The sequence below is a fragment of the Callospermophilus lateralis genome, chromosome 2, assembly GCF_048772815.1.
Source record: "Callospermophilus lateralis isolate mCalLat2 chromosome 2, mCalLat2.hap1, whole genome shotgun sequence".
Classification (NCBI taxonomy): Eukaryota; Metazoa; Chordata; class Mammalia; order Rodentia; family Sciuridae; genus Callospermophilus; species Callospermophilus lateralis.
Window position 1 is genome coordinate 151646868 of NC_135306.1, and position 13654 is coordinate 151660521.

The 13654-nt window shown below is 39.2% G+C and overlaps 1 protein-coding gene across 1 annotated transcript in view; it reads right to left on the minus strand.

The window, feature by feature from the left end:
* Window positions 1-13253, minus strand: part of Rnf121 (ring finger protein 121) — a 60725-nt gene extending 47472 nt beyond the window's left edge. The window contains exon 1 of the mRNA XM_076846723.2: window positions 13182-13253. Coding sequence (XP_076702838.2) covers window positions 13182-13244 — 63 coding nt within the window. The 5' untranslated portion in view covers window positions 13245-13253. The remainder of the gene's footprint in view (window positions 1-13181) is intronic.
* Window positions 13254-13654: the final 401 nt, after the last annotated feature.

Sequence of the window (13654 nt, forward strand, 5' to 3'; positions counted from 1 at the left end):
TAGAGTCAGCTATAATATTTTGGTCTTTGAAACTACCATAGTTCCCTTAGTGACCACAGAATTTAGCAAAATGCCTTTAGTGTGATGACATATAACTGGATGCTACTAAATTAAATCACTAAAAACTTACCAAGTGATAATGCACACAACAGAATTTTCCATCACTCAGGGGATGGCCTCCCACCCTGGTTTTAAATGTGTTAACCACAAAGGCTCTAAACTCTGAAAACCTCTCTTGGGTAGGTAAGCTGACATTTCATAAATATAAATTGATCCTTTCATATTAAAGAATTAACAGCCAGGGACTAGAGACTTCATCATTTCACAACATTAGAGATGAATAAGTCTAACCTCTGCCCTTGATGTATTCACAGTCCAGAGAGTGGTGGAAGACTACAATTAAACACAATATGATAAGGATACTACTGACACATAAACAAAATGCTGTGTAACCCCAGCAAAAAGAGAAAATAGCTAGCTCCTAAACCTGGTAGGACTATAAAACAACAACCAGTCCAGCAGTCTTAATCTGGTAGGGTACAGATACTGTGGTCTGCTGGGTGATTAGAATAACAAGCGAAGTTCAAAGGTTCACAGGCTATCCACATTTGTAGTTCCCCATTCTCCTTTCATTCACATTCCCCCAACCCTTACTCCTTAGTTCTGCCAAGAATTCAAGGCAAATAACTTCAAAGTGGAACTACCTCATCTTTTAGACCTCCAAGGTCCTAATCAACTGGGACATCAGATATACTTATCCAAATCTAAGGCCTGACATGGGCAGCACACTTGGAGCAATAAAGTGAAAGCAGATGTTAGTTGTAACAACTGCTGATGATGCTACCTGCCGTCATCTCCCTACCCTACCTACCATCACCAGAAAGCACAGCCCTCAATCCAGCAAGGTAGCTTTTTAAATTAAACTTTTCAAACATGAAAGCATATAAAGTTTGCTTCTTTGGTTCTTCAATTCCTATCCCATCAAATTTCTATTTCTCATTCTGGCTTCTTCCCTCCTGAGACCTCTTCTCTTATTCTTTCCTGTATGCACTCCAGCTTCCATATACCCTAAATTTCTTTACCTTTCCTTAAAGACCCAAACTAGATGTCACCTCCTCCAGAACCTCCCAGAACAGAACTATTCTTTATGAATACCTAAAGCCTTTATATTCTGGACTGTTTGTGTGCTGATCATATATAACCACCTATGAAATCTCCCTTGAGTTTTTCACTGTCACACTTTCTTAGTTCAGGCTTAAACCCTTGTACTCTTGTGGACTGTTGTAGTGGGCTCCAAAGTGATCTCTCGGACTCTAATCTTCCAGAACAGTCTCAGTCGGACAAACATCTATCTGCATTAGAATCCTACTTTGACAAACTTTCATGACTTTCTGTTGCCTTTAGGTTAAAGTCCCAACTCCTTAGTATGACATGCAAGGTACTTTGTACTCTAACCCAAATCAGCTACCTTATTTCACCTCTATCAGGCAACTGACTTCTACTTCAGCCACAATGAACCACTTGTCATTCTAAACTGACCTTCTCCTTCTCTGACATGACTCAATTCTTTGGCTGCTGCTTCTCTCTATAGAATTCTCTCCTCACCTTTACTGTCTAGCTCACTCCTATTCAACCTTTAAGATAGTTCAAATATCACCTCATTTATAGGACATTCTTCACTTTTATCCATTCATACATCCATTCAACTGTTAACTAAACATATATTAAGCTCTACACTAGAAATACAATAATAAACAAATAACAATTCTCACCCTTAAGGAGCTTGAAGTCTATTAAGACAAAGTAACCAGACCAAGGTTTTTTGTTGTTTTTTTTTTGATATCAGGGATTGAACCTAGGGCTGTTAACCACTGAATGACACCCCTGGTCCCTTACCTGGAACCCCACCCTCAAAGACTCCAGGTAATTAAAAAAAAAATTTTTTTTATAGTTGTAGATAGACAGAATGCCTTTATTTTATCTGTTTATTTTTATATGGTGCTAAGGATAGAACCCAGTACCTCACACATGCTAGGCAAGCGCTCTGCCACTGAGCTACAGGCCCATCCCCCTAGTCCTTTTTTATATTTTATTTAGAGACAGGGTCCTGCTAAGTTGCTTATGACCTCAATAAGTTTCTGAGGCTGGCTTTGAACTCGTGATCCTCCTGCCTGAGCCTCCCAAGCTGCTGGGATTACAAGCATGTGCCACCATGCCTGATAGGATTTTTTTTTTTTTTTAAGCTATGTTGAGGTGTATCATCAAGTTTCAGTGGGAAATTCAATGATTGTTAGCATATTTACAGAGCTGTATAACCTCTTATTTTAAATCATTCCCACCATGCTAAAAAGAAACTTCATGCTCATCTGCTAACTCCTCTGATTCCCACCCCCAGATTTTAGCAATCACTAATCTAAAGCTTTGCCTTTTCTGGACCTTTCATATAAATAAATTCATATAGTATGTGGTCTTTTGTGACTGGCTTCTATCATTTAGCATATTTTCAAGAATCATCCATGTTATAGCATGTATCAGTAGTTCACTCCTTTTCTTACTAAATAATATTCCACTATGCAGAAATATCACATTTTATTTATCCATTCATCAGCTGAAGGATACTGAGGGTTGTTTCAACATTTTGGTTTTTTAAAATAATTATGAATATTTGTTGTTATGAATATTTGTCTATAAGTTTATATGTGGACTTTTTTAATTTTTATTTTTGTTAAGAATATACCTAAGGGTGGAATTTCTGGGGTGTAAAACTCTATGCTTAACCTATTGAGAAATTGCCCGATTGTTTGCACACCATATTACTGAGGTTTTGATTTGCATTTCGCTGATAGCTAATGATGCTGAACACTCTTTTCATGTGCTTATTGTCTATTTGTATATTTTCTTCAGAGAAAAGCCTAGTTAGATTTTTTTGCCTTTTTTATTTTTATTTTTTGGTACTAGGGACTAAACTCAGGAGCATTTAACCACTGAGGCACACCTCCAGTTCTTTTTTATATTTTGAGATAAAGTCTCACTAAGTTACTTAGGGCCTCACTAAATTGCTGCGGCTAGCTGCGAACTTGTGATCCATCCTTCCTTCCTTCCTTCCTTCCTTCCTTCCTTCCTTCCTTCCTTCCTTCCTTCCTTCCTCCCTCCCTCCCTCCCTCTCTTCCTCCCTCCCTCCTTCCTTCCCATGGCCTTCTGCATGTGAGGCAAGCTCTCTACCAAATGAGCTATATCCCAGCCCAAAGGTTATTTCTTTTTAATGTCAAGTTGTAAGAGTTCTTTACATATTCTATATGTAATCATTACAAAGATTTTTCTCCAATTTAGCCATCCTAGTGGGTAAAAAATGGCCCAAGATCAGTTTAATCCATATATATATGTATACACACACACACACACACATACATATATGAATATATAATGTATATATATGAAATAGATATAATCTGACACATTGTATATATTACATAAATGTTGGAAAGATGCTAAATAATTTTAATTGCTTTGAAGTCAAGGATAATAGCTTACTTGTTCAGCATCCCCCTCAAACTTCATACCTAATACTAGACACAAAGCAAATGTTTGGGAAATACTCAGAGACTAATTCTCTCCTGAACAAATGCTGGGACAATGCTGCAGAGAAATTCAGAGGAACTGGGAAGGCCATCTGAAACCAGTAAAACCTGTTTATACATTGCTCCTACATTTAACCCTGAGAGAATACTGTTTTCTAAAGGTACATCTCCATTTCTTTTCTCTTTTTTTAAAAAAGCAATTTCTATATAAACCAACCCTGCAGTGCCTATGCTCTTAAGTTACTATCAAAATGTCCCATCATTTAGAAAACTGACCCTCTCTCTCCATTCCCTTTGCCAATGAGAGATAATAAGAACATGACAAAATCACAATCTATGTTCATCCCCAGCAATGAATGATTCTTTAGTTCTGCTGGAAGTGCCCTTTCTTCTCCTTAAGGAACTCACATCCAGAAGGAAAGAGACAGGTTGTAATGAAGTACTTCATCCTTATAGCTGTTCAACTAAAAGGTGACTTTTTCCTCATAAATATTAATATATTCATTCCTCATAAAAGAAATATTAATATATTCACAGTCAGCTAAGGAGCCACTTCTTCTAAAGAGCCTTTCTTGATCCCTTGCCTGCCATTTTTTGTGTTCCCAGAGATCTCTGTGCTTCTTCATATTATAGCAATTATTATATCTGCTTATTTCAATCTCCTGAACTGTCAAAAAAAAAAAAAAAACCCTATTACTGTTATCATTAAAATAGGGAGAGAAAATACTGTTTTTGCAGGGTACCAAATGAAAAGCTCAGATGTTAGACTTAATCTTAAGGGTAATGGGGAGTACAATGTCATAAGAGGATTCTAAGAAATAGAATGCTTTCAGTTATTGGTAACAACAACTAAGAAAGAGGGAAAAAGGAAAGAAAGAACAAAAAGCTTGTCAGGGCTTACGCTCTGTGCCTCCCCTTTCCCTAGTTTCTCCCTAGCTGCCCAGGGCCAAAAACCTCACGGCTATGACCCAGCACTCTCTTGGGAAAGCTGTACTTTAGAGGGAACTAATGAGTTTATGTTTACCTACAGATTTTCCTCTGAGGAGCAAAGAGATAACATATGACTTCAAGAAGGGAAAACACAAAGAAATATCAAGGAGATGAGAAATGACACTAAATGGATTATCCTGGGTTAGCTTCCATAGCATAAGCTTTTAGGTCAGTCTCAAATATGCTGAGCCTACATTCTCTGTCAGTGCCTGTACCTCCAAAACTCAGAGTTACAAAACAACAGAATCTGAGAAAAGGCATAATGAGAACTAAAAAGTTAAAGCTATACAGAAATAAGAATTCTAGCCCAATCTGAAGAATACTGCTACAGAGGTATTCAAAGACGGAAGACAATGATTAAGGAATGATAAGCTCCCTACCATTAGAGGGATTTAAATGTACACTGAGTCACCAATTCCTGGAGATTTCAAAACAGGTGGAAGGACTAAATTTTTTTTTTTTTTTTAAAGAGAGAGAGAGAGAGAGAGAGAGAGAACTTTAATATTTTATTTTTTAGTTTTCGGCAGACACAACATCTTTGTTTGTATGTGGTGCTGAGGATCAAACCCGGGCCGCACGCCTGCCAGGCGAGCGCGCTACCGCTTGAGCCACATCCCCAGCCCCGGAAGGACTAAATTAAAGATTCAAGTTTAATAAACATTTGAAACCTATTCTATGCTAGCTACTATGTGGCAATAAAAGAATGAATAGGGCTTTCAAGCATAACTGAGTCTGGTAGAAGAGACAAATAGCACAACCTCAGTCAAACCACCTCAGGAAATGAAATCACACACTTACATAGTGGGGATGTCTAGTGTAAAATAGGATAAGAAGTAAACACTATTCATACTTCCCAAGTTGATTAAGAGTACAAGAGCTGGAACTTACCTATGTGTATGATGTTAAACAAGTCATTTAAATTCTCAGTGTCTACATCTGTAGAGTGAGGGTAATAATACTAGTACCTATCTTGTAAGGTTGTGATATTAAATTAGATAACGCATATAAAACACTTGGTGGGGGCCTTTACACAGAGTAAGTATTCTGTATTATTTTGCCTTCAGTGTTCTCCCTCAGCACTTTTTTCTGCTACACCCTGGCCTCAAAAGCCTTCGTAACATTGTCTTCTAATCATCTACTATCAGTTGGCTATCTCGGGGATAAAACAAATACTATTCGTACTCTAAAATCTGGATTACTACTGACTACTCTAGTGGGGTTTTTTTTTCCCCCTTCTTCACTATGCTACCACTCATTTTATATCCCTAAAAAAAATTTCAAGGCTGGGGTTATGGCTCAGGGCACTTGCCTCGCACGTATGAGGCCCTGGGTTCTATCTACAGCACCACATAAAAAAATAAATAAAAATAAAGTTATGTGTCCATCTACAACTAAAAATTTTAAAAATAAAAAAATTAAAATTCCAAAGATAAACAGATTTTCAAGATTAAACTCACACATGCAAGGCTAGGGTTGTGGCTCAATGGTAGAGTGCTCGTGCTCACCTAGCATGGGCGAGGAGCTGGGTTTGATCCTCAGCATCACATTAAAAAATAATAAATAGATAGATAGATAAATAAATAAATACGTAGATGGTATTGTGTCCAACTACAACTAAAAAATATATATATTAAAAAAAAAAAAACCTCAAACATGCATTAATCCCTCAATAAGATCTTGGCTTGGACCAAAAATCCCCAGAGAAGAAAATACCTGGAAACCAGGAACACTTATCAAATGTCTTCAGGGAGAGACCACAGGAGGAAAATAAAGCAACAAAACAAAAAAACAAAACATTGATTATTGCTTTGAAGAAGCAAGGAATGGGAACTTCCACAGCCTGTCTGCTGTGGTTTTACCAAACTAACTGGTTCAATGCCCAGCAGCACAAAAACAAAACAAAACAAAAAACACCCTAGGAAGAAGAAATGTGATACTGACTGCCATTTCTCCTTGATTTACCCACTGGATCTACTCCACTATTGCAGCACCTATGACATGTTTTTTCATTTACCTATCAGTCTTTCTCTACCTATACTAGTCTATAAACCCCTTAATGGCAGTTATCATACTTTATCCATCTTGGTATTATCAGGCATAGCACAGTGCCTGGCACACAGAAGGTGCTTCAGAAGTCTGATGACTAGATTGAAAATTAAAGTTTAAACCTTCACAGAGAAAACCATAAAAGGCAGAGTAAAAAGCTAAAGGTGTAGATTGGAAAAATCCTAGAAGTCAAGTGAGACTTAGGTTAGAATCCTAAAGGACACATAGGATTTGAAAGGGAAAGATATTCTACACAGACAGGACAGCACCAATAAAGACCTGGCAGCAACCAGAAATATAGTACACATAGCTGGGCATGTGGTGACCCACACCAGAAGGCTAAGGCAGGAGGTTGGCAAGTTCGAGGACAGACTCAGCAATGTGGTAAGACCCTCAAAAATTTAGGAAGACACTGTCTCAAAATTAATAAATAAATAAATAAAGCCAGGTGTAGTAGTGAATGTTCATAATCCCTGCAGCTCAGCAGGCTGAAGCAGGAGGATCAAAGGTTTTATTTTGAGATAGGGTCTTACTAAGTTTGCTTAGGGCCATTTTCAAAAACTTAGTGAGGCCCTAAGCAAACTTAGTAAGACCCTATCTCAAAATTAAAAGAGGTGGGGATGCAGCTCAGAGGTTAAGCACCCATGGATTCAATCCCCAGTACCAAAATATAAAAGAAAGCACATACCACTGGGAACAGTGGTGGACTCCTGGAATCTTAGTTACTGGGGTCAGGGTGGCCTGAGGAGGATCACAAGTTCAAGGCCAGCTGTGGCAACTTAGCAACACCCTATTGCAAAATAAAAATTTTAAAAAGGATTAAGCTCAGTGCTAGCACATCCCTGAATTCAAATCTCAGTACCACAAAAAATAATAATTGTTATTATTATTAAATACTTATTGGGTACCTACTGTATACTGGGAATAATGTTGAATGAAGAGAATAAAATAATAAACAAGAAAGACTAGGATTTTGTTCTCTCATGAAGCTTACAGCCTAGTGGGGAAGACAGTTACAATAATGTTTAGTAGAGCTGGGCTAGAAAAACAGAGGGAGCTAAAGGAACACAAAACAGGATGACCCAATCCAGTGGGCCAAAAAAGACAGCTCCTTCATTTTTAAATTGTGGCTTTAAACACCCTAGGGCTTCTGTTGAGTCCCTTCAAGGACCAAAAAGTCTTCAAAGTGAGCTTTTAAGTAAAGAGATTAATGATTAAATAAAAGTTTAAAAGCCACCAACATAATCCAATCTCTCTCTTTTTTTTTTTTTAAATGGTACTAGGTAGAAAATCCAGGGTTTGTACATGCTAGGCAAGCACCCCACCACAAAGCTAGATCTCAGTCCTATTTTTATTTTATTAAGTTGCAAAGGCTGGTCTTGAACTTGTGATCCTGAGTAGCTGGGATTACAGCATACAACTTCACACCCCATGCTTGACTCAGATCTCCTCTTCTAACAAATGTAAAACAGGACCCTGAAGAAATCAATTATTCACCTGCGGCAGTAATACCTTAGTTAGTTGCACTTGGGATACCTGCTTTGATCTCCAGCATGCGCTAATCTGCATGATATAGCATCATTTTGGAAGATGAGTAGGCACTGAAAAATGGATACATCCAGAATTCACAGGTACTAGCCAGAGAGTTGGCTGGCCATGATTGGGTACAGACATGCTATTCTACCTTTAAGTCTTAAACAACTCCCAGTGCCAAAAGGATGACTCTAATTCCTCTCAGAGGTTGGTCAGCTATTCCATTGAGGAGAAAATCACTGGCTCTAGGAGTAGGTTGGCTTCTGGGTCTCCTAGCTGGCACTCCAACTAATATTCTCAAGCACACCAAGGTTTACAGTTGTGAGAGGGAACTGAGTACCAATCATCACAGCCTGTTTAATGCCTGACCAGAGATGGCTAAACCCATCTCTCATCTCCCTAACTACCACTTGGCTAATCATTCCTCATGATCAATGGTTCAGCAGAATCAAGTTATCAGCAAATAACGCAAATAAAGGACTTATTTAGAGAGAATAACATTCTTTTGGTTAACCCCTATTTTGATCTTCTCAGGAAAAAAAAATTGTTTCATGTTTTGGAAATGAGACTCCCCACTCCCCTGTACTAGGAACTGAACCCAATGGCACACTATCACCAACCTACATTCCCAGCCCTTTTTATTTTGAGACAGGGTCTCATTAAACTGCCTAGGCTGGCCTTAAATTTGTGATCCTCCTGCCTCAGCCTCCTGAGTAACTAGGAATACTGGAATGCACCACCAGGACTGGCTGGAAACAGGACTTTTGAATATAAGGGGCAGTTTACTTTGGTAAGATAAGCCTGCAATTTGAGTCTTTAAACTGATGGGAAATAAACACTTTGGAATCCAGAAATGTGGATTTATTTATTTGTTTATTTATTTATTACTTACTTATTGGTACTAGGGGTTGAACCCAGGGGCACCTAACCACTGAGCCGCATCCCCAGTCCTTTTCATTTCTTTCTTTTTTTTTTTTAAATTTTTTTTTAGTTATAGATGGACACAATACCTTTATTTTATTTGTTTATTTTTATGTTATCCAGGGGATTGAACTCAGTGCCTCACACATGCTGGGCAAGCACCCTACCACTGAGCCAACCCCAACCCATCTTTTTTTTTTTTGTATTTTATTTAGATAGAGACAGGGTCTTACTGAGTTGCTTAGGGCCTCACTAAATTGCTGAGGCTGGCTTTGAACTCATGATCCTCCTGCCTCAGCCTTTAAGCTGCTGGGATTACAGGCGTTCATCACCATGCCTGGCTGGAAATGTGGATTCGAATCTTAGTAACACTACTTATAGCTGCAGACTCTCAACATCTCTCAAATCCTTGGAAGCTCAGTTCCTCAATCATAAATATGGAATACTAAAATAATCTTACCTCAAAAATGTGAAATTCAAAATGTTCTTCTAAATCACAACTACTTATCAATATACTGTATTGATTTTTACATGAGATAATTAAGGCTATACAATTTTATTCAAGTACTGGGGATTGAAAAGAAAGGCTCTTAACTACTGAGCCTCATCCCCAGGCTTGTTTTAATTTCTTATTTTGAAACAAGGCCTCGCTAAATTGCTGAGGCTGGCTTTGAACTTACAATCCTCCTGCCTCAGCCTCCAAAATAGCTGGGATTGTAGGGATGTACCACTATGCCCAGCTAAGATTATACAATTTGAAATCACATAACCCCTAGAACACAAATAGTGGCATGAGAAATAGAATCACGGAGCTCAGTATAGCATGCTAAACTCATTATAGCATAGAGAAACCTGGCCAGAATCTATACTTCCTCACTCACAAACTGTGGAATCCTGGGAAACTTCTTTATTTCTCTAGTCTCTGGCTCATTTAAAATATGGAGTTAATACATCTAACACACAGGACTGCTACAAAGGTAAAGGGCTTTAAACAAGTGCTGATTTATAGTTAGGGCTCAATAAATAATAACCTTTTCTACTGGTAGCTCTTTCCTAAACCTTCTTTTCTATTCACCTCCACAAAGCAGGAGAAGCCATTTTAAAAAGCCTAAATTACTTCTCAAAATCTGGAGAAAAATCATGAAACCAGACAAAAAGAAGAAAAGAATATGAATGAACTTCTATTCCAGACCATGTATCATGCTGACAACATCTGCTATTGGAAAACCCAGATACAATAACCTGAAGAATAAACCACACCATGTTCACTCTTTCCAAAGTATAAGAAAAGTACACTAGCTCCATTTTAGTCAGGCTACCCATTACTCTTATATAATCTGGGCTCAACAACAGAATCTAACCAAGCAGAAGGTGCAACAGAGAGCAACTTTGATGTCACATGCAAATCACACCTTTTTTTGGTAAGCCCAACCTTTAATTTTTCAGCTCAAACCCATCTCTATAATAAAGACTTCACTGACTGCCCCTAGCAGATTCCAGTGTTTGTCTCTTGTACTTGGCTGCACTTGTTACACACTTTCATGATAGCAATTATCTAGTGGTATTGTAATGGACTATTTGCATGTCTCCTCACTGGATTGTAAATTGGCAAAAATCCTGTCTCATCTTTGAATTCTTTTCTTTTTCTTTTTTTTAGCTGTAGTGGGCCACAATACCTTTATTTTATTTATTTATTTTTATGTGGTGCTGAGGATCAAACCCAGTGCCTTGCACATGCTGGACGAGTGCTCTACCACTGAGCCACAGCCCCAGCCCCTCATCTTTGAATTCTTGATGCATAACACACATAGATTCCTACAATTACATATTAAATGATGAATTTCACCTTCTATTTCACTAGTGATGGCTGAGCAGAAACAGCTGGGGAGACATTAGAAGAAACACACAAGCTAAGGTCTGCCAGACCAGACCTCTGTTCTTTCTGGAGCTTGAAGGGGATGACTGTTTCTGCTTCTCAGAGTTACTTTATCTTAAACACACAGAAGAATAGATAGAAATTCAGTTCACAAAGAATTTCCAGATAATAGATTATATTCTTTCTCAGAAAATAAAATATGTAACAAGGTTTCTGGGATGAATACAAGTGGTTTCATATAAAGATGACCTCTAGCCAGGCATAGTGGTGCACGCCTGTAATCCCCGTGGCTTGGGAAGCTGAGGCAGGAGGACTGCAAGTTCAAAGCCAGCCTCAGCAACAGCAAGGTGCTAAGCAACTCAGTGAGATCCTGTCTCTAAATAAAATATAAAATAGGGCTGGGGATGTGGCTCAGTGGATGAATGCCACTGAGTACCAATCAATCCCTGGTACAAAAAAAAAAAAATTCTGTAGCCTAACATTCTGGAAAATATATTATACTACTAGTAGCTCTAAAGTCCTTAAACAATAAAGAAAAACTAAGAATCAAAAGTTTAAAAAAAAAAAAAGTCTTACATGAAAACCTTAAGTTCTTTTTCCTCTTCCAAAACTTCTGCTCTGCATCCCAATGAACCCTTATATATGCAACTAAATGTCTCTTTGAAAGAGATACATGCAACCTCTAAAAGGAGAGAGCCCATGACTAACAAACAATAAGCAATAACTTCAATACAGCATTTACTCTCCTCAAGGTGTTTTCAAATATATCTCACAGAACCACAGCCAACTATAATCTTAGAATCTTAAAGTAGGAGGAGCCTTGGAGGTCATTTCCATAACCACCCCACTTTACCAATCTAAAGGTATCCAAACATCTCTAGTCTCTAATGTTTAGGAGGAAGGAGACAACAGACAATGCTTCAACAGACAGTGCTGGGACCAACCATCTGTCAGTTTCTCAGTCTCTTCCCCCACTTTAATGATCCCAATCATTTAAACTAAGTTAACCCACATCAAGCAATATCTTTGCTTCCTAAGTCCACTTCCTTTTCTGAGCTTCATCACCAAACTTTCCCCACTCTCCTCCACCAAATACAGACAGGGCCTCTAAGATTCTGACCCCTTAGAGATCCCACTGGTTCCATCTCTGACAACTGATCCTCTTCCTATTAATCTGTGCTGTCTTTATCTACATGCTGTCAAACACAAGACCACAAGCAACTCTAGCTATCACTGTCTCTTTAGCCTTAGGATTTTTTCCCCTTTCCTTCCTCACCTTCTCTCTGCTTCTCAGCCTATCTTTTCATTCCTTTCAAACTCAGCTGACTCCTTCCTCCGGTGATTCAAGGTCCACTGATAACTGCCTACATCAGTTGTTAAATGCTTATTAGATAGGAAAGGAGACATGCACTCTCAAGTTCACCTTCAAAGAATTTATTTAACAAAATCATAAACCTTTATGATTCAACAAATTCTAGGAGGTTTTCCCTAGCTCAAAATGAATTGGTGTCCTTTTCTCAAGACCACCATTATATTTCTGATGCAATGCCTAATCTTCTTGTCTGCCTCCTGCCACTACACTGTGGGCTCTACATGAGAAGGGACCCTTGTGTCCCTAGTACCTTGCCCAGGACCCGGAACAAAGGTGATACTTAAGTGAATGGATGAATCATTCATTCATCCATTCATCCATTCATTCAATCATCCATTCGTTGAACAAAACTTTAGGTACATAGAATGTAAGGATGAAACTGAAATAGTTCCTACCTAAAATTAAATCAAAGCTATCATACTTGAGATTAGTACTTTTTCCCCCATCCGCATGCCCAACCCCCACGCCAAGCTTAGAGTCCTCTTCCACAGAGAAAGCCCGGCCTTCCATTGCAGAAGTCCACGCCCCTTCAACTCTAAAGCTACCTCTCAGACCTTTAGTTCTACCCTTAGACCCCCCTCCCCAACTAATAATCTCAAAATCTTAACACCTCCATCCGTCCAGGCTTTCTCTCTGTCCTTCATTTACATTTCTGAAGCTACTGCATGTCTTCTACCCCCACGACCACCTCAGGGCGCCCGAGTCAAGAGAAACTCAGATTTCCTTCATCCCGCCCCCCAGACAGCTCCTCTTCCCTCTCAGGACCCTTCCCGTTTCTCCTAGGACCTCCTTTCTCTAATACCTCACTGCCCCTTCCTTCGCTTTCAGGCTGTCTTTTCTTTCCTTGTCTCTCAACTCCTCTTACCTCATCTAGCTCCCGTTCAGCCGCAGCACCTCCTCCAACATCCACCTCCACTACTGCCGCCATCTTCAGGTTCACCCCCTCTCTCCTCCCCGCGCCAGCCAGCTGCTTCCGCCGCTCATGTGCTCTTAGCCAATCAGCAGCGGGGACTCTAGCAGGGGGGGCGGAGCACCAAGACTTGGGGGCAGACCTGTCAGGGACCGAGACAGTTTGCTACTTCTTTTAGATTTAGAAAGTAGGAGTCCCGTACACTTCGAAGCTTCCTCGGGGAATCGTTCTTGGAAAGTGAGAAATTTCGCCGACATTATTTTTAGTGCAATTATTTCTCCAGTTATTCCCTTTGGAGAGTCAAAGAGAAGAACCCCTAAGCCAGCAACTTTCGCGACACTCCCTGATGTGGGCTCCAGGAGAGCAGCGTGGAGACTCAAAACTACATTTCCCATACTACACCGAATCTAACCCGGAAGTTCAAATTG